At 47.6% G+C, this 20981-nt stretch overlaps 1 protein-coding gene across 8 annotated transcripts in view; it reads right to left on the bottom strand.

Annotated features, from left to right (window-relative positions):
• Positions 1–20981, bottom strand: part of WWOX (WW domain containing oxidoreductase) — a 1024395-nt gene that overhangs the window by 504116 nt on the left and 499298 nt on the right. Inside the window, exon 9 of one of the 8 annotated variants that reach the window (XM_070062787.2) lies at positions 3043–6794. The exons of 5 other annotated variants lie outside the window; for them this stretch is intronic. In XM_070062787.2, coding sequence (XP_069918888.1) covers positions 6777–6794 — 18 coding nt within the window. In that variant the 3' untranslated portion in view covers positions 3043–6776. Of the gene's footprint in view, positions 1–3042; positions 6795–14536; positions 14742–20981 lie in introns of those variants that run through there. 2 more of the 8 variants (XM_051847312.3, XM_051847311.3) reach the window with 2 other exon arrangements.

Below are 20981 nucleotides of genomic sequence, written 5' to 3'. Positions count from 1 at the left end.
TGGGGACTGGGCGAGCATGGTGCAAAGACGACCTGATTCTAAGCACCAAGTGCGCCCCTGCTGAGGAGGTGAGGAAGTGACTGTGGACCAGCTGTTACGTACCTTCCTGAGCATCTTCTCCAAGCATGGGCAGGAGCACCTGTGACCCTGTGTCACTGAGAACATGAGGAAGAGTTCAGGAAGTGTGACAGGCACTCCCTGTGTGCTCTTTGGTTACCTGTGCGTTTTGGTTCAGATTCCTTGGTGTGCTGTGGATGTGCAAGGCTGTGTAGCCTGAACCACTAGCCTGTCTCAAATGGGAACATGCATCTGTCTAGAAGTGGACAAAAGGAAGGTGTCTGAGCCACACCAACCTCTATGGGCAGATCAGGTATTTTATCCAAAGCACAGGTCCTCAGATTACTCTGATGGATCCTTGAAATGATCTGGCTCAAGCTGGCACCAGACAGAAATTATCTGGAGTGGCTAAATGATCTGGAGCTTGAGTCCTTGATCAGCTTCCAAAAACGAACGCATGGCTCAGGAGTAGGTGGGGAGATGTCACCCAGTTTTACTTTCCTCACTAAGCCATCTGTTTTAGTTGTTTTAGTCCACATACCTAGGTAGCTGAGCACTTGTCTTTCAGGCCATCTGAGAATTCTAGAAGCTCGAGGTCAAAATGAGTCCATTTGTTAAAATTTTAAAAGTTCCCATGGAGCAAGAGAAAAGACTGTCATTGCCAGTAAGCAAAAGGACTGAGGGTGGTGGGTGAGGAGGGCAGCCACTCTGTTTTCTTTATCAGGAACAATAATAATAATAATGAATAGCACAACCTCATTAAGTCAGTAGCAGTTGATTCAGAAGACTGCAGCAACGATTCCCCAGCCAGTGGCCGCCTCCTTTGTAATCTTTACACTGAAAGTCTGATGATTAAATATATTAATATATCAGAGAGGTTCGGCTGGATGTATTCAAAGGCATGAGATGTCCGCACAGCTCTCAGGTGTCAAGCAGAGAAACTGACACACAGTAGTTTCTCAGTAGCTTCCGGCGCCTGTCCTTGCATCGCTGGGGTATCCAGAAGCTTCACCTGGCCCACAGCACAGTCTGTCGTTATCAATAATGACACGGATTCCATTTTAATGTACTACCTTTTATTAAGTTGAAACCACAAACTCTTAATAGCAAGGGCCTTTCTGAGGCACTTTAATCACTACTGGAGTGCAGATGTCTCTCCTAGGAAAACACAGGCAACGTGTGGTGGCAAGGATGGGGATGGCCCTGCACCTTCGTGCTGGCAGAATGAGTTACGGAATTCTATTACCAATGCAATTAGGCAGCAGCTTCCTCTTACTTCCCAGGCTCCGTACGGTGAGAGGCAGTTTCCTCGGTGACCTGGTTTCCAAAGTATCTTTTCCTCATGAAGTGGCCACCATTGACGCTGGCATGGAAAGGCCAGCTTCCGATTTGGGGCATACTGTCCACGCACTGTTTTTCCAGCCTGGACCTCCAGGTCCAGGGCAGATGGGTAACCGGTGTGCTTCACGGGGATGAAGACGTGGGTGCTTGTGGATGGGGAGGACATGGATGATGTCTCAGGTGCCAGCTAAACGCTGAGCACTGCTCAAGGAGAACACATTAGGGTTTCTGCCACTCCTCCTACATAAGCTACTGCAGAGGTTCAGTTTCAAAGGACATGGTCAAGATCCAGGTCCACTTGGCATCCTTCTGCAGGCTTCTTGAGCAATAGATCAAAAGCACAAAAGCACAGCCAGGCACTGGCCCAACAGGCAAAACACTTGAGCTTCAGAATGCAAGTGTTGCACACACACTTAATTCCAGTAGCTCAGAACCAGACTGCAGCAGATTCTGAGTCAGACAGCACTCAACTGCAGATGTGCAGTGGGAAGAGCTCCAGTTCTGGCATCATATAGGTTTAGGTTTGAAATGTCACTTCTGAGTACGGTGACACTGGATGTCACCCATCTACCAGGAGGGGAAATGTGTACTGCAGGATGCCACAGGAGTATCTGGGCCTTCTCAGATGGAACCACGAGCCTGAGGCCGGCACGCCATGGAAGCTTTACACAACCAACTTCCTAGGCTGTCTCCTGCCCTTGGCTCCTCCCCTGCCCACCTGTGCCAGTTCAGCACGTTTCTCAATCCCACCTGCACACAGGCACACACTGTACATTCCAGTCCAGCACTGGACCTCCGAGCTACTGCCCCTCAGCCTTGTTCTCTGTGGATGGTGTTTGTAAGTGGGGGCCCTCAGCCTTATGATGTCCCTAGACCTTTCAACACCTCCATGTGCTCTCCTAATCAAACAGGATTTGTGGTACATGGAGGAGTGGTACTTAAACAAGTTATTAGAAAGATTTTTTTAAAAGATTGATTTATTTATTTGAAAGGCAGAGTTACAGAGACAGAGAGAGAGAGAGAGAGAGAGAAAGAGAGAGAGAGGTCTTCTATCTGCTGGTCTGCTTTCCAAGTGGCTACAATGACCAGAGTTGGGCTGATCTGAAGCCACGAGCTTCTTCTAGGTCTCCCACATGGTTGCAGGAGCCCAAGAACATGGGCCATCTTCTTCTGCTTTCCTAGGCCATAGTAGAGAGCTGTATCAGAAATAGAGCAGCCAGGACTCGAACTGGGGCCCATATGGGATGCTGGCACTGCAGGCAGTGGCTTTACCTTCTATGTCACAGTGGCAGCCCCTACAAAGATTTTTTAAAAACAAGTGGGGAGGGGGTGGCGCTGTGGCACAGCAGGGTTAACGCCGTGGCCTGAAGCGCCGGCATCCCATATGGGCACTGGTTCAAGACCCGGCTGCTCCACTTCCGGTATAGCTCTCCGCTGGGGCCTGGGAAAGCAGTAGAAGATGGCCCAGGTCCTTGGGCCCCTGTACCCTCATGGGAGACCTGCAAGAAGCTCCTGGCTCCTGGTTTCAGATCGGCACATCTCCGGCCATTGCGGCCAACTGGGGCGTGAACCCACGAATGGAAGACCCCTCCCTCCTTCCCTCCCTTCCTCTCTCTCTCTCTCTCTCTGCCTTCCCTCTTTCTCTGTGTTACTCTGACTTTCAAATAAATAAACCTTAAATAGGCAGGGGTGGGTGTTCAGTGCAGTGGCTAAGATGCAGCTTTAAACACCTGCATATCATACCAGAGTGTCTGGGTTCAATTCTTGGCTCCTTTCCTGAGTCCAGGTTCTGGATCACTGGCACCCGGAGAAGCAGGATGTGACAGCTCAAATGGGTCCCCGTCACCCATGCAGCAGACGTACACAGAGTTCCAGGCTCCTGGCTTCATGCCAGCCAAGGCCCAGGTGTACATGTTACTTGGGGAGTGAATCAGTGGAAGGACATCTTCCTGTTTGTCTGACTGTGTATCTCTCTATTCCCTGCCTTTCAAATAAACAAACAAAAGTACAAGAAATCATTTCCAAATTTGAGTATTTTAATATCTAGTTTAACCAAGACATTTGATGTACACTGAACTCACTGCATGCTCATAGCTGGCAACTACTGATGGCAGGCCTGCTCCCTGGACACTTCTATTTTAAAGTAAGCATCTCAAAGGCTCAAAAAGTCAATCTCTAATAGCAGAAATTTTCCTCCCCCTTGTGCCATCAACTGAAAAAATAAATAAATAAAAGGTCTGTGGTACAGAAGGAAACAGCTGTGTCTCTAGCCAGAGCCTTCTGTGGGCTCAGGAGCATTCCTGGATAGGTGCAGCCCAGGGCAGAACCCCGAGGGCTGCCTGTCAGTTGGTCTGGTGGCTGCCTCCTTGCAGCCTCGGCAGGGTCAGACTACTAAGAGCACACATGACCCTCTGGCCAGCAGAGCTAGGGCTCTTCTCAGCAAAGAGAAACTGCAAAGGAAATAGAAACCTGCTCCGGATGATCCCTCTCCTGCCCCCACTGGGTGACCTGCATGTGAGTGGGGAGAGAAACGCATTCCAGCCCCCACTGGCTGCACTTGACAGCACGGTCCGGGTGGCATGGCACACGCCAGGCCCTGCCGAAGCTCTCTTTTGAATCATACATAAAGTAGAGAAGAGAGAGGCCTGCCAGCTCAGCTTCACACTCCACAGCAAAGCACAGAAGTACACAGGAGGTAGCCTAAGTTGCCTTCTTGTTGCAGGCGTGGCAGCAGCCTGTTTATGAGAGGCAGGGGACCTGCCAGTGCTCACGTTTGTCAGGAAGCCTGTGTCACCATGTGTGTCCTGGCAAACACGGGAAGGACCCACCTCAGGTCCCATGCCCAAGCTTTTGTTCGAAAGCTGCATGCTGTGCAGTCCTTTGCGTCTCCTGGAAGAGGGAAAGGGCTGGGGAACGAGTGGAGAATGAGCCTCTGAACGCCAAGCACCCCCGAGTTCAGATCCCTTTGCAGTTTGTGATGAGCGAAGGGACCCATGGGAGGCACCTGTGCTCTGTAAGTCTTACTTTCTTCATCTGTAAAATGGGCATAACACATGTTGGATCCCTCCCACATGTTTCTTCCTTTCCCTTACACTTTTCTGAAGGGTGATTAGGTCAAAATATGGCCAGTGAGAGAGCGAGCAAGGTCTTTCAGTGGTGTTCTGAGAGCTTCAAGAGGCTTTATCCACGTGGCCCTCATCTCCCCTCCCTGTGTGACCTACTCCCATCCTTCAAAAAATAGCACCTTCAGCCCAAAAAGTAGAAAACCCCTAAGAGTGGACTGAAGGACAGAGGTTGCAGAACAGCCCTATACAGACGCCAACAATGAGAGAATGCCCACCTGTTATGTGTCAAGTACTGTGCTAAATGCTTTAGTGAATTAACACCATGTATTCCTCACCGCCCTCCTGAACATTCTAGGGAGAGAAAACTTGCAGTCCCACCGATGGGCAAAGAACAGAGCTCAGCTCAGAATGATGAAATAGCTGCGAGTTGTCACTGACAATGAGTGAACCGGAAATCTCACCAGGTCTCTCTGACTCTTGGCTCCAAGCTTCTATCTACTTAACTGACTGCAAATTAACTCTCCAGCCCCTGGATTTCACAGACCAATCATACGCTTAAAAAGAAAAATCTGAACATCTCAAATAAGGTTATCAGTTCTGTATTTTTCATTTTTCCAAGTAAGGAGATTTAAAATATCTATCAGCTGCAATCAGTGTCATTGCATAAAACATAGAATGTTTGAAAACCATAAGCACACATAAGGCAGGAGTGCAGATTAACACACCGCAAATACAGCCCACCTTTAATCATCATGATTTTATAAAATAAAGAATATTTTAACAGTGAAAACGCTTGTTGGAAATAATCCCCAAATAAAAGCCCATCCTTTAAATAAACCTAATTTAGCTTTATACGAAACACCACATCCTCTGTCCTACATTCTCTGCAGTTTGCCATGGTTGGATTATCCTGATGAGCATCAGTCCGGTGTGTGATCTGGGCACTGCCACAGTGGCAGCACAGTTTCTCCCTTAGCAACTATGCACACAAATGATATCTGGCTCACGGGCGCCAGGAGCTCCATACCAAGACCCCTGGGTTAGGGAGGGGTGGGTGACATGCCAATGACTGGCAAGTGCTTCATGTCCAAATGGTGGTTAGTGTGCAGCCTGGTCCTCACATTCATCCTGGCAATGTTTGTTGAGCATTTTCCTGAGTTCTGATCCCAAATAGGACCTAAGAATACAACTCTGGCTGGCATCTGAAACATCAGCCCCAGGACTGGTGATTTGCTAGGAGGACTCACAGAACTGCCACACTCTTCTCATAGCACATGGATACAAAGAGGAAAACAGGGAAGAGGCACAAAGCATTAAGTCCAGAGGCAACCAGGTGCGAGCTTCCAACAGTTCTCTCCCGGGTCGTGCAGGATGCCCTTGATCACTGGCCCAGCAACGAATCATGACAGCACGGGTGCAATGGTGACTACCAGGGACGCTCACCACATACCTGGTGTCTCGGGGTTGAACCAGGGCCTGGTCACATAGGCAAGCTCTGCTTAGCACGCTGAAACTCTGGCCTCTCAGAACGAAAGGGGGTATTTGATGTGAATCACATTGTACGGTCTAGGCAGAGCGAACCCCTCAGCAGTTCTGGGAATCACGACAATCCTCCTGCTCGCCCCCAGGCAGTAGCCAAGAACCAAGTCTGTAAGCAAGTCAGGCTGCTGCAATTCTTGCCTGCACAACAACAGTGAACAAAATGAGACTCTGGCCTTATGAAAATGGCAGCTTGGGAGCCGGAATTGTGATGTAGCAGTGCCGGCATCATATATGGGCACTAGTTTGAGTCCTAGCTGCTGTACTTCCGATCCAGCTCTCTGCTATGGCCTGGGAAAGCAGTGGAAGATGGTCCAAGTCCTTAGACCTTGCACCTACGTGGGAAACCCGGAAGAGGCTCTGGGCTCCTGGCTTTAGATCAGCACAGCTCTGGCTACTGCAGCCATTTAGGGAGTGAACCAGCAGAGGGAAGACCTCTCTCTCACTCTCTTCGCCTCTCAAATAAATAAAACTTTACAAAAAATAAACATGACAGCCTGGTGAGGGAGAGACAATCATCATGCCTACATCATTCATTCATTGTGAAGACTCTCCAGTGGCTAGTCACTGGTGACAAAGGTGATAGACAATAATGAGGAAGAATAAAAGCCTTGCCTTCATGGAGTTCATAGTCTAGCGAGAGGAAGAGAAAGACGGAGTAAGTACTAAGGAGAAACCTGACGATAGGGACGTAAAGTGAGGCGCAGCTATCTGAGGGGTGTAGGAGGAAAATCAGCTGGGTCCAGGCAGCCAGGGAACTCCCTCCAGAAGAAGTCATGATCCAGCTGAGTCCTAAAGGGAAAGACAGAGTTTATCAGTTACAGCAGGAGGGAGAGATACTCCAGGCAGGGACAACAGACTGGGCGAAGGCCCTGCCGCAGGAAGCACGGCACCGACCAGGTCCCAGGAAAAGCAAGCAAGCTGCAGAGACTGGCAGGAGCCTTGGCACACGCATTATGCTCTCTTATTCCAAGGGCTAGATAGTTAAGGGATTACACAGTGAAAGGCAAACAACACAATGGCAAGATCAGATTTCCGTTTGCTAGACAGGACGTTAGCTTCCGCCTGAAGGATTTCAAGAGAAAGGCAGCAGAGATGCTGCGGAGAACTCACACTGCTGACACTGCTATATACAGCACCAGCTCTGGGATTCTGCTGTCCAGTGTGTGCAGGGAGACCAAGGAAGGCAAAACCTCATCAGAGTTTCCTGAACCCCATCCTTTCTGGAGGGGAAAAAGAAAAAAAAAAAAAGACTCAAGGGAATAAATCTTCCTGTATTTAAGAGTCTTTCAAATGGTACAAGGACCCCAGTACGAAAAGTCCAACATGGGAAACCAAGCAGTAGTGCCCTTTGAAAAGTTTTAATTTTATTTCAACTTTGCTAAATCTACTTATATTCACATTTTGAAATATGTATGCACGATAAAACACTGCAGTTATGGTCTATTGGGTTAAAAATCTACTTTTTGGAACAGGTTCAAGGGAATCCTTATATAAAAGTCCTCAGAATGGAAAGTAATTCTGCAGATGAAGTAGAATGGAAACATCTCCTAAATACGCCCCTTGTGAGATAAATGCACAACGAGGAGAGGTCTGGAACCATCTCCAATGGGAGCGTCATAGCAGCCAGACTCCTCAGCCGTCACGGAACCAGCTGAAAGGCCAGCACCTGGCCAGTCCATGGCACCAACGTTCATGCTTTTCCGAGGGTCTCTCTTCTTCCTTTCACAATTCACTTGAAACCAAGAACTCAACCCTCCATTTCAAATAGTGAAATTCCATTCCCGCACGCCGCTCGCAAAAGCATGGGGCAGCTGCAGTGTTTACTTTGCAAAGCTCCATACCAGAGAGAGAGACAGAGGGGAAAAAAAGACACAAAAACAAAACTCTGGAATAAATCCACCAACAAACATCTCCATGCTTGCGCTGTGCGATTATCCTTGTGGGGGAAGGCACGCAGATGAGGAGGAAACGGCCTTCTTCTGCTCAGAAAGCTGGCAATCCTGGACGGGGGGAGTGCTTCTCCACTCGCTGTGTGGCATGATCACCTGGGGAGGCCGACAGACGTGCAGCTGGCCCAAGTGTAGGAGGAGGGACTCCCAGGGATTGGCAATCTCTAAGTCAGGCCAACGGAAGGGCTGCTGACTGGGCTGAGAATCACAGCCACCGAGCCGGAAACATTAGCGCCAACAGATATGCTGGGAGGAGGGGCCTTGGGCACAGTGAGACGAGAGGCTTATTTCGGCGCACCTTCTACCCCAGCTGGCAGGACCACTGCTCCGGCATCTGCCCCTTGCTTTTTCACCTTCAGCAAAGCAGAGGAACCCTGTGTGTGGAGGACAACCACTGACTGTCCCTCAGGGACTTCCTGTGTCTTCCTCAGCTTAGACAAATGCCATTTCACCAGGCCCTGGGCCCCAGGCCTCATGTCAGCCATGCCACCTCCTAGGACACACTCCAGTTGGTTATTAGCCTTTTTTTAAATTTTTATTTTATTTGAGAGGAGACACAGAGTTAGACACAGAAAGAGTTCCTGTCCCCAAATGCCTGCTATGACCTTGGCAGAGTAATTTTGGGCTATGCCCACCCTGGGGGCCTGGAGTGCTATCCAGGTCCCTGACTTGTGTACTAGGAACCCAATTACTTGAGCCATTACCCGTTGCCTTCCAGGATCTGCATTAGCAGGAAGATGGAGTCAGGGGCAGAGCCAGGTATCAAACCTCAGTGCTCTCATGTGGAATCTGAGTGTCTTCACGGAGATGCTAATCGCAAACCTAAATGCCTATTCCTGTCATCTTAACTAAACACACACGGAGTCTGACCTGAACATTTCATGGTGATTAACGCTGTCATAGGCTGCACCAATCTTGTCAGAGCCCAAAATGATCTGGAATCACCACTGCCGTGGTTTGAAGTTGTGTCCCCACACTGACATGGGGCTCCTCTTTGATGGGATGAGTGGGATTTTCACAGGACCAGGTTAGTTCCTGGATCACAGGGTGTTAGGCAAGAGTGAGCATGGCCCCTCCCCATTCTCCTTCTTGCTCACACACTCCCTTTCCCTTCACCGCTGTGCTGTGACAGCCAGATGGTACAGCCATGCTGCCAGCCACAGAGCCGTAGGGACTTCTTTTCACTACCCATTTACCAGTACTGGGCATTCTGTGACTGCAACATGAAATGGACTAGGACAGCTGCAGACCTAACCTCGCAACTTTTATGACTGTTTGTCTAGGAACTTTTTCAAAAATGAAATAGAGTGTGATGTCACTCACACTGTGGCTTAGAGATGCCCCCTTTCCTCTTTAAAATTTTGGAATTCAGGGGGCCAGTGTTGTGGCTCAGTAGATTAAGCTGCTGCCTGCAACAACTGCATCCCCTACTGGAGCTCTGCTATGACTCTGGGCTGCTTCTCCGCTTCTCACCCAACTACCTGTTAATGTGCCCGGGAAGGCAGCAGATGACGGCCTGCCACTCATGTGGGACACCAGAAATGGAGTTCCTGCCTCCTGGCTTTGGCTTGATGCAGCCCTGGCCAGTGAGGAGTGAACAAGCAGACCGAAGATTCTTTCTCTACCTTTCAAGTAAATAAATAAATAAATCTTTAAAACATTTAAGAATTCGTGTGTTTACTTATATATTCCAGGATTTCCCTGTGATCAGCATTAAGGTTATTTAATGTTTGTCCCTGTGAACTACTCCTCTCCCACCACTGGCCCACATTCACCCTCTTCTGAATGTACATGAGTCCTGTTTCGCTCCTTCTTCTGTTCCTTTATCTGTGATTTACTACGATTTCCTACAGAAGACTTGAGGTCCCACTGACAGCCTTACGCTGACATCTCAGGAATTACTCCAAGAGCTGCATAACCACAGAATGCTAACATTTAAAGGGGTCTTGTGGAGCTGCCAAGGCAAACCCCTCAGTGTGAATGTAAAGTAACTAGGATGCAGAGACAGCTCAGGTCAATCTGAGCTCCCCAAACCCGGAGCTGAGCCAAAGAAAGAACGCAGGTGTTCTCTCTGGCTGAGCGGTTGTTGATAGCAAGTAGGCCTGGGGTTATCCCCTGGGACAGGCATAATAGTAAATATATCCAGGAAATAGTGGTCTAAACGGGCCACTACATTATAAAAGAGGGAACAGTGTCACTGAGATATAAGAAATCATAGGAGCATGAAGGACAGAACAAAACAAGCAAAATGACAAAAATAAAAATAGACATACAGTGCACAATGAGGAGATTACATCAACAGGACAAAGGGCCTGGGCACTGGGCCTAGCAGTTGTGCCAACAGCTGGGATACTGCATCAGAATACATGGGGTTCAAGTTCCAGCTCCATGCCTGGTTCCAGCTTGTGCTGCTGTGTACCCTTGGGGGAGATGGCAGGTAACGGTTCAAGTGGTTCGGCCCCGCCACCAATATGGGAGACATGGATTGGATTCCTGGCTTGCAGCACCAGCCTTGAGCAAGCCAAGCAGGCCAGCAAATAAGAGCTCTGTTTCTTTCTTCCTTTCTCTCTCTCCCTCTTTCAAAAGAATAAAATAAATAAATATTTTTTACGGACGAAAGAAAATATTCAGGAAAGAAATCTATACCTGTATTAAAACTGTATAGACCAAAATAAAAGCACATAGGAGCCAACAAAAAGATTTCTCAACAGCCACAAGTAGAACAATCTGAAAAACAAAATTAACAAAATAAGGGGCCAGCACTGTGGCACAGCAGGCCAGGCCTTTGCCTGTGGTGCTGGCATGCAATATGGGCACAGGTTCATGTCCTGGCTGCTCCTCTTCTGATCCAGCTCTCTGCTATGGCCTCAGAAAGCAGTGGAGGATGCACCAGTGCCTGGGCCCCTGCACCCACGTGCGAGACCTGGAGGAAGCTCCAGTCATTGCGGACATTTGGAGAGTGAACCAGTGGATGGAAGGCATTTCTGTCCATCTCTCCCTCTGTCTATAGCTCTACCTCTCAAATAAATAAAATCTTAAACAATATATAAAGTAGTATGGGATTAAAACCCAAAGTATGAAATAAGTATCCTTGAGTTCATGCTGATATAAATGAATGGTTCAGTCAATAAATAAACAGGGGTGAGAAGATTAGGTAAAAGCTTAGCAAATCTGTATGAACTATGGACCTTAGTTAATAATAATAATAAAATCAAAATTGGTTCCTTAATTGTAATAAATGTACCAAATAATGTAAGGTGTTACATAATAGGGGACACTGGTTGTAGGATCAATGGAAACTCATTGTCACTAGTATATTTAAATTTCATATACTACAACCAGGAAACATGGATAGGGAGGCATATGACATTCTAGAAGTGGGGTGAGGGTTGTTTGGATGTGGAATTTTGGGGTCCCAGTTACCCTTGAAGGGGGCATGTGGGCCTTGAGTGGGCAGGTCCCACGGACTCCTTCTCTAGGAAGAAGGGGCCAGGGGAGGGGGAGTGGAGGCTAATATGTGGGGACAAGTAGGTGTCGCTCCCCGTCTTCATGGGGGAACGACACAGAACCCTGCCTAGGCTTCATATCCGAGTCACGGCACCATTATGTCGCTCCCCGTCTTCGTGGAGGAACGACACAGGACCCTGCGCTGTTCTTTCGTCTGCTCGGCCCTCCCCGGGTTTGCTGCTGGTTCTTCCCGGGTTGGCTACTATCCCTTCCACCTCCGTGGAAGGGCGGTTCCCCCTGGCCACATTCCCCACTTCCGCAGGGGAGCGGCACACCGCCGGCCGGCTTTCTCGGGGGCTGCACAGGTGTTCCTTCAGCTACATGTTCCCCTTAGATGTTCCTGGTGCATGCCGTCTCTCTCCTCCTTTATAGTCCTCCTCCGCCAATCCTAACTCGGCTGCCCACACGCCGAGTACGCTGCTCTCCTCCAATCAGGAGCGAGTCCTACAGTTTATTGGCTGAACTGGAGGCAGCTGTGCAGAAGCTGTTTACTTCTCTCCCAGCGCCATATTGTGGGAGAGCAGATGCATAGAATAAGTCTTAATTCCAGTAACTCAGTCTAGTCCGGATTGCTCCCCACAGTAGGCACCCCATTCTAAGGGTGAAACTCCAGCTGGCCCCATGAGCCAAATAGTCTGTGGCCCTCATCAGTGTGACTAGTGATGTCTTCCAGCAATACTTTAATTCCTACTTGAGAGAGAGAGAGAGAGAGAGACAAAATAGGAATGAGATAGACAGCTCCCACCTGTTAGTTCACTCCCCAAATGCCTGCAAGGTGCAGGACTGGTCCAGGCAGAAGCTGGGAGCTGTGAACTCAATCTAGGTCTGTGGCAGAAGCCCAACTACCAGAGTCCTCACTGCTACCTCCCGGGACCTGCATCAGCAGGAAGATGGAGCCAGGATTGAAAGCAGACACTCTGATGTGGGACACGGGCATCTTCACCAGCATCTTAACTGCTAGGCCAAATGCCTGCCCCCAGCAATGCTGTAGAAGTTCAGAGATGGGAGCCAAGACTTCGGACAGCTCAGGAGCCACAACGTGTGTGACACCACAACAAAGGAGGTATTATTGAGGGCACTTCCTTAGAGAGGGTCTCTTGTTGCACTGACAGTCAGAAATGCAGGTGGCCTGGGCCACTGATGGGGCTCTGCAGCTGCCGTGACGCTCTGGCCTTAAGTAAGACCAGCAGCACACGCCCTCCAGGTGAACGTCACACTTCATAACTGCGCCAGCATTCGAAGCTGTGTGTGTAGGATATCTGCTCCTTCAGGCAAACAAATTCAAGCCAGAAATTGTGTGGGGAATAATACCTTCTCGTTTACAATTGTGCCTTTTCGGCAATAAATACTTTGCAGTCAGAGAGCTGCCGAATTCCAAATGATAGACGTATTATGTTCATGAAAGACAACTTTAAGAAAAATATTTCTGCAATAAAAGTGAGGGACCCCCCTCTTCTTGGCATTCCAGCTTGCCACAGCAATGAGTGATTTTCTGAATATCTGCCAAGTTAGATGGGTTCAGCATGCTATTAGATTAGTCTGTTTATACAGAAACAGCCAAAAATAGGAAACACACAGAAGCTATTAAAGACATTGTCCTGTGAGGGAAAGATTTGAATGGCTTTCCTACTGCAAGTGGGAAATAAGATATGAGTCAGTATTAATGTGATAAAGAAGTTAATGCATTCTAAAGCAAACCATTGGATTCTTCATCTTGTTTCAGAGGTGACAATAAAAGGAACATACAGACAATTATTTAGGGTTGGGTGAACATCGAAGGCAGGGAATACTTGGCACAGCCCAATCAGGCCAGCCACTAGGAAATTCAGGCCTTGCAACGTATGGTGCTGTGCACCCAGGGAGATTTCAAATGTGGAGATGGTGCCGGGCCAGAAAAGAAAAAGTATATTAAAAATAAATAAATAAAGCAAGCTTTAAGAAATTCCAAAGTGAAATTCCAATTTCACTTCTGCCCTTGGGTTGCTGTGCAAACTAATGGAAATCATATGACCTCTTAGGTCAATGCAATTCAAGACGGAGGACTTATATTGAGTTCTACCGCGAGATGCTGTGAATTCTTACCTTCCTCATCTACAAAGTGCATGGCACAACCCATGCCTTGAAGTCACCTCAGTTCTCCTCTAAGTAGTCTCAAGATCACCTATGAACAAAAGATCTGGCCACATTCTAGCCACATGAGCTGCTGCTGCTCACAACATTTTAAGGTATGTAACATGTGACTGTGTGGGTGAGAATGTGCTTCAGTCATACCCAAGGAATCCCAGTACTGTCCATTATTCTCCTCTGAGCTCATAAATGAAAATCAAGAGGAGACAGGACTTTCTTAGAAAATATATACAGGGGGCTGGTGCTGTGGTGTAGCAAGTAAAGCTGCCACCTGCAGTGCCTGCATCCCATATGGGTGCCGGTTCTAGTCCTGGCTGCTCCGCTTCCGATATAGCTCTCTGCTATGGCCTGGGAAAGCAGTAGAAGGTGGCCCAAGTCCTTGGGCCCCTGCCCCCTTGCAGGAGACCCGGCAGAAGCTCCTGACTCCTGGCTTTGGATCGGCACAGCTCCTGTTCCTGAGGCTATTTGGGAAGTGAACCAGGGGATGGAAGATATCTCTCTCTCTCTCTCTCTCCCCCCCTGCCTCTCCGTAACTCTGCCTTTCAAATAAATAAATATTTTTTTAAAAAAAGAAAATATATACAGAAGTTCCCACCTTATCTGTGGTTTCACTTTTCATGGTCTCAGTCACCCATGTAGAAAATGTTAAATGGAAGAATCTGGAAATAAACAACTCACACATTTTTAACCATTGTGTCATTCTGAGAGGTACAATCAGACCTTGGAGCACTCTGCTCCATCCCACTCCGAACATGAACCATCCCCTTGTCCTGTGCATCCACGCAGTATATATGACCTGCTAATCACTTGGCGGTCATTTCAGTGATGAGCTCAACTCAAGCATTGCAGCGCTATGTCCAAGCACCCCTCATTTACTTATTAATGGTCTCAAGATATAAGACTAAGGATGATGACAATTTTTTAAAAATCTTTCTTTTAAAAGATTTATTTACTTGAAAGAGTTACACAGAGAGGTAGAGACAAAGAGAAAGAGAGGTCTTCTTTCATCTGCTGGTTCACTCCCCAAATGGCCACAATGGCCAGAGCCGAACCAACCCGAAGCCAGTAGTTTCCTCCAGGCCTCTCATGTGGGTACATGGGCCCAAGGACTTGGGTCATCCTCTGCTGCTTTCCCAGGCACATTAGCAGGAACCTGGATGGGAAGTGGAACAGACAGAACTTGAACGAGTGCCCATATGGGATTGCCAGTGCTGCAGGCCAGGGCTTTAACCCACTGTACCACAACACTATCCCCAGGATGCTGGCAATCTTATTACAGTATATTGTTAGAATTGTCCTACTTTGTTATTAGATATTATTATTAACCTTTTCCTATGCCTAATTTATAAATAAACTTTACCACACGTATACATATATAGGGAAAAATATAGCACATACAGAATTTAGTGCTATCCCCAATTTCAGGCATCTTCTCGGGGTCTTGAAGATATCCCCCAAAAGGCAAGGATGACTACTGTATTCTTTATACGGCTGTTATCTTCCTATTGTCCTTTGAGGTCTGTTCAGTAATATAGAACTTGCTGTGTAGCCAAATGTCAAAGAAAGCCAAAGACTCTCTACTAAGCAAAATGTACCCATTTCCTACAGCTCTGTCACAAAGAATTACAAACTTAGTAGCTGAAATCGACACACATTTATCAGCTCACACTTTCCATAGGGGTCTGGGCACAGCTGAGGTGGTTCTCAAATTCTGGGTCTTTCCAGGCTGCCTTTCAGCTGCTCACAGAGCTGGCTGGGGATGGTCCACTGCTTTCCCGCTCCCTTGGACTGTGAGCAGATTTCATTTCCTTGTAACCCCAGGAGTCCATTTTCCTGTGGCTGCAGGACTAACAGCCCCCTTCTGCTGCTCGCTGCTCTGGGGCACTCAGCTCCCAGAGGCTCCCACTTCTTCAGAGCCGGCTGTGGAGGCGCTGTAGTCCTCCTTTAAGATCTTTTCCTCTAAGCCAGGTCCACTCAGGATTATTTCTCTCTTTAGTGACTTCAGACATGACGGACTCAGACCTTAATTATACGGGAGATCTTCAAAATGTTCGTGGGAGGTGTGCATTTTGACAAAACTATGGATTTCAGTTTTGTTTTGCCTTGTTTTGAACAAAACAGACTTATTCTTAAATTCCATTTTGCCATAAACTTTTTCAAGTTCCCCATAGCTGCAAAAACCCTTCCTTTCGCCGTGGATTGTAGCCTAAGCCAGAAGAGACATGTCACGATCCTTCTCATATCTACGGGTTAGCTGTAAAGCCACAGCTCCCACTCCCTCTCACAGGGGTGTGAGTCACACAGGACATGGACACCAGGAGGCAGGAAATCCCCAGGGCCACTTGAGGTCCGTTTGCCAAACACAGGAAGAAACCATGGGAGTTCACTTCTAAAAGTTCAATGATAGCAAGGTCAAGATGACTTCATTTATGAACATGAGCTTAGAAACACAGAGCAGGGGTGGGGAGGGTAAAGAAACATGGAAACAGAATGCTACACTTTTCCAGAGTCAGGAATTAGCAAGTTCTCCTATAATTATTTGCAATGCAGGCATGCGGTGATGAAACACAGGTGTGTTTCAAAATGTAACGTTCATTCCAGGAGCTAGTAACTGTGCAACCAGCACAACAAAGAGCTTCCATACCCAGGAACTCAAAGACATCAAGAAAAGCCAAGACAAGTTCAAAGACCAAGCTGTGTTCAGTTGTCTGGAAGATTAAAAGAACACAAGGTTCAAGGAAGAAATGAATGACTGAATGTTAAAACTCTGTCCAAGGAAAACTAAGTTCTGAGGCTACCAGACACAAGGGGGAAAAAAAAAAAACAGAAAAAATAATAATTTATCTGGGTAGAGGGAGAAATGCAGATGGAAGAGGAAAAGAATGAGCAATACCAAGAAGGAAAGAGAAAACAGGGGAGAGAGGAGGGACGAGCTTGAGAAGATGAGACAAAGGAGACATAGAAGAAGATAAGGCAAGCTGGCCACAAGCAAGAACTGGGCAGTGGTGAGGAGTGGGTCTGGAAGGGGCACAACCAAACACAGTCATCAGCTAATGGGAAGTTCAGTCAACCAGAACCATGTGCCAGGGAAGGAGAGTTGCACTGAGCTAGGCAGTCCTGTTCTGGCGGTTAATTTTAATGCTTAGCAGAGCCCATCATCCTCACAGGTGTGTTAGAACCATCTGGTTTCCCGCTCTATCCTGCCTATTAAAACCCAGCGTCTTCCAAGATGAAGTGTGGGCGGAGGGGGGAGTGGGCAAAGAGCTAGGAGGTCCAAGACTGCCACATGCGTTACCTGCAGCAGCAGGAGCCTTTAACAAGATTTGAATGAGATGATTTTATTTTGAAATTGCAATGTAAAGAAAGATAAAATAAAATACGGCAAGCCACTTTAATCTCCAGCAACACAATCTGGGTAAATAAATTGCTCAAAAACAAAATCCCAACCAAGTAAGTGCAGTACGTGGTGACCCAGACGTGACAAATGAGAGGAGAAATAAACTGAAAAGGATATATTCATGCTCAAAAATATGTCATTACAGTAGTGATATTTATAGATTTGACACACTTGCAGGTAGAGCTCACTCAATATTATTTTTATGCAAATAAGCATTTCAACAACCCACCAGAGTGCAAAAAAAAAAAAAAAATTCCCAAACAAATCTCTTGAAAATCAATCCCTGTGCAGTCCATGTGCATCAGGAAGAAGTACACTGATAAATGTTAAAATGTGCCAAATGGAAACTTGTCAGGGGACAAGAGTCTGAGTGAAGGTGACTGGGGACATGAAACTGTCCCACATGCCCAGTGTCTAACGTCCATTCTGGACAGGACATTTAACTAAGGTGCCTCTGCCAATGATGCAGATACTTTCTCCTTCCTAGGGACAAAGCTGGAGCTTGAATGTTCCACGATCTTGGGTTCAACTGACAAAGAAAGTTCTAGACAAGGCTTCCTAGGGCAAATTTGCAAAGGTCAAGCACCCTGACTGATTCAAGGCTCTATTCAGACAATCCACAGATTCTTTGCTGAAAGCCCTGGGCCAGTCCTCATCAGCACTTTCACAATCATCCCTCCTAAGTGGACAAGAAAAACAGCTTGTAAGTCTGGGCATTATGGTATTTTTCATTGTTCGTTCTTCTTACCATTATCTAATAAATACAGCATCCTGATCAATGTGTGCCTAACACCATCCTAGGTATTCTATACTCATTATTAACCACATATGGCACTTGATGGGAAAGAAAGCTGAGGTTAGAGATTAATTTGCCTCTTCTGGGTCACATGGTTAATAAGGAGCAGGAGTGGGTCCAAAGAAATCCAAATAAAGACAAGGCATAGATTTTAACTATACCCATCACCTTTATTTGTGTTTACATTTACAGATTGAACCACAAAATTGAGATTAGACAGTGGCCAACAGCAAGAGCCAACAGCAGACACATGAGAGTTACTGGGGACTGGAATTGTTCTGTGCACAATGTCAGTGCTGGCTGCTCACTGTGTACCCCTGAGGGATGCCTGTGGGTATGCACCCTTTCTATTTGTGGTATACTTCAACAAAGACCCCCAGGGAACATTGCCCCGCAGTTATGGCATCCTACAGGAGTCTCTGTTCCCACAGCAACACAGGGGCTGTGCCTCCTCTAATTCCACACTTCTTACTGGGAGGATATTCATAGTGGGCACACCCGACATGCCCTGAGACGCTCAACGGCCCAAGGCTGGGTCCCCAGCCAATGCACACACCCGGGGCAGGGCGTCAAGGCTTCCTTCTAGCCCTCTCAGGTCTATCACTGGAGAGAACAGGACTCTGTCATGATTCATCTCCCAGATTATAAGGATTAAAGCAACCCTGGCTTTGTTCCCTGGAGTAAACACTGAAGCTGTCCAAGAAAAGGTCTCTTAGGAGCTGAGCTGTATCCCCACCACCAGTTCTCACAAACATGTCCTAACTCACAGTGCCCCAGCATTGCACTGTATTTGCAGACAGCTTTTAAAGAGTGATTATGCTAAAATAAGGTCATTAGCCCAAATGACACAAGCTGACCCATGTCCACAGGTAACAAGGCAAGGACACAGACACACACACAGAGGGAAGACTAGGTGAACACATGGCAGGCAACAGGCATCTGGAAGCCAAGGATAGAGGCCTCAGGAGCAATCAACCCTGCCCACTCCTTGACCATGGCCTCCCAGCCTCTGGAACTGTGATGAAATGAATGTCTGTTGTTCTGCCCCACCCTCACCCCCACCCCCAGTCAGTGGTATTTGTTACTGTACCCCACTCAGGTTGATCCAAGGTCCAAGATGAGAAACTCCCCGGCGTTTTCCCATTTGAAATGGAAAGCATCCAAGAGCAAGAGCTTTGGAATCAGAGACAGTGGGACTTCAGATCCTGCCCTGTCGTGTGGCCTTGGGTGAGCCATTTCGTGCCTCTAAGACCTGCTTCCATCACAGGCAAAATGCGTATTTGCACAACCTCACAGGCTTGTCGTGAACATTTCATTACACAATGCGTCCAAGTGCTGAACGTTATATCTGGGTCCTAAGTATAAATATTCACTGTTAATGTTGTTGACATGATGGTGATAAAATGAGGATTAAAAATCCTTTCTGACACAAAGTTGGTTATAAAAATGAATACACTTTACATGACAAGGTGCTATACAAAGGTAGATTAACATTTTGAGTGAGAGGACTATCACAATATCCCAAGACAGCTTCGTTCCACCATCCAAACAAACATCAACTGAGCCCAGCAACGTGGGAGGCACTGAGCTGACAGGGCAATGGACAAGGAGCACACGTTGGCAAAGAGGTGATGGGCACACACAACAGATGGCCTGGACCTGGGCAGGAGTGGGTAGGACCTACCAGGGGGTTGAGTACCACTGGAGTGGTAGCAGACCCACTTCCGGCTTGGGGATAGGGGAAACAGGTCAGATACCTGCACCCTCCTCCTCCACCCCCCAACACACAATCGCAACCACAGATAAAACCACTGTTGTCTCTTTCCAATGGCTGCTCAGGCGCGCCACCTGTGTTCATGCTGAGTCACTGCATTAACTATCCTGAAGGGAGGATCAATTCCATGGAATAATTTGGCAAATTGGCAAAACCACAAGTCTGACCACTTTTTAAAACTGAATTGACCAGCTGACTTAGAAAATTGAACAAAATTGCTAGGCTATTTATCTGGCAGTGGACATGTTAAAATGGTTTGACAAGGCTGTCCATATCACCATATTGAATTTTGTTTATCTTCTGGTCATGTTCACCGTCTTTAAGTGTGTCTCTCGTCAAAATTAGGGGATGGTGTTTGGCGTGGAAGTCAAGCCACCACTGGCGAGGCCCTCAAACCACAGCCAAGTGCATAGTTCAAGTTCTAGGTACTCTGCTTTCTATGTAGCTTCCTGCTGAAGTGCACCCTGAGAAGCTGTAGATGTCTCAGACACTTGCTTCCTTGCCACCCACATGGGAAACCCTGGTTAACTTCCCTGCTCCTCGGCTCTGGCCTGGCCCAACCCTGGCTGCTGTCGGAAGCTGAAGTGAACAAGCAGATGGAAGAGTTCTCTGTCACTCTTTGTTGTTGTTGTTGTTGTTTTGACAGGCAGAGTAGACAGAGAGAGAGAGAGAGAGAAAGGTATTCCTTTTCCGTTGGTTCACCCCCCAATGGCCACTGCAGCCGGCGCACCGCGCTGATCTGAAGCCAGGAGCCAGGTGCTTCTCCTGGTCTCCCACGCGGGTGCAGGGCCCAAGCACTTGGGCCATCTTCCACTGCCCTCCTGGGCCACAGCAGAAAGCTGGATTGGAAGAGGAGCAACTGGGACAGAATCCGGCGCCCTGACAGGGACTACAACCTAGAGCCGGCGCCGGAGGCAGAAGATTAGCCTATTGAACCACGGCGCAGGCCTGTCACCCTCTTTCAAATAATGATAATTATAAACAGCACTACGGTGAAGATGCTTCTGTTCCTGCCAAAACTCACATATGTAAGCCCTAACCATCAAGATGCTGGCATTGGTAATTGGGGCCTTTGGGAGGTGATGAGTTCATGAGAACAGAGCCATCACGATTGAGATCAGGGTCTTAATAAAGAAGCTGAGAAAGCTCCCACTCTCCTTGCCCATGTGAGCAAACAGCAAGAGGGTGACCACCTATGACTCATGGGACAGTGAATCTGCCAGTGCCTTGAGTGTGGACTTCCCAGCTTCCAGAATCATAAGAAATACATTTCTGTGGTTTATAAGCCACCCAGGCTAAGGCATTTTGTTATAGCAGCCTAGGCAAACATCCTTCTTGCTCATAAAATGACTTTTAAAAGTGTGCACGAACAGTCATGCACACATACAGCTGGCAGAAGACAGTTATCACCAGTACCTTTGCCAGG

Source organism: Oryctolagus cuniculus, chromosome 18 (assembly GCF_051225735.1).
Source record: "Oryctolagus cuniculus isolate XC-2025 breed Fujian yellow rabbit chromosome 18, ASM5122573v1, whole genome shotgun sequence".
Classification (NCBI taxonomy): domain Eukaryota; kingdom Metazoa; phylum Chordata; class Mammalia; order Lagomorpha; family Leporidae; genus Oryctolagus; species Oryctolagus cuniculus.
The sequence above is the reverse complement of the archived record's forward strand: the minus strand, read 5'-3'. Positions and strand labels throughout refer to the sequence as shown.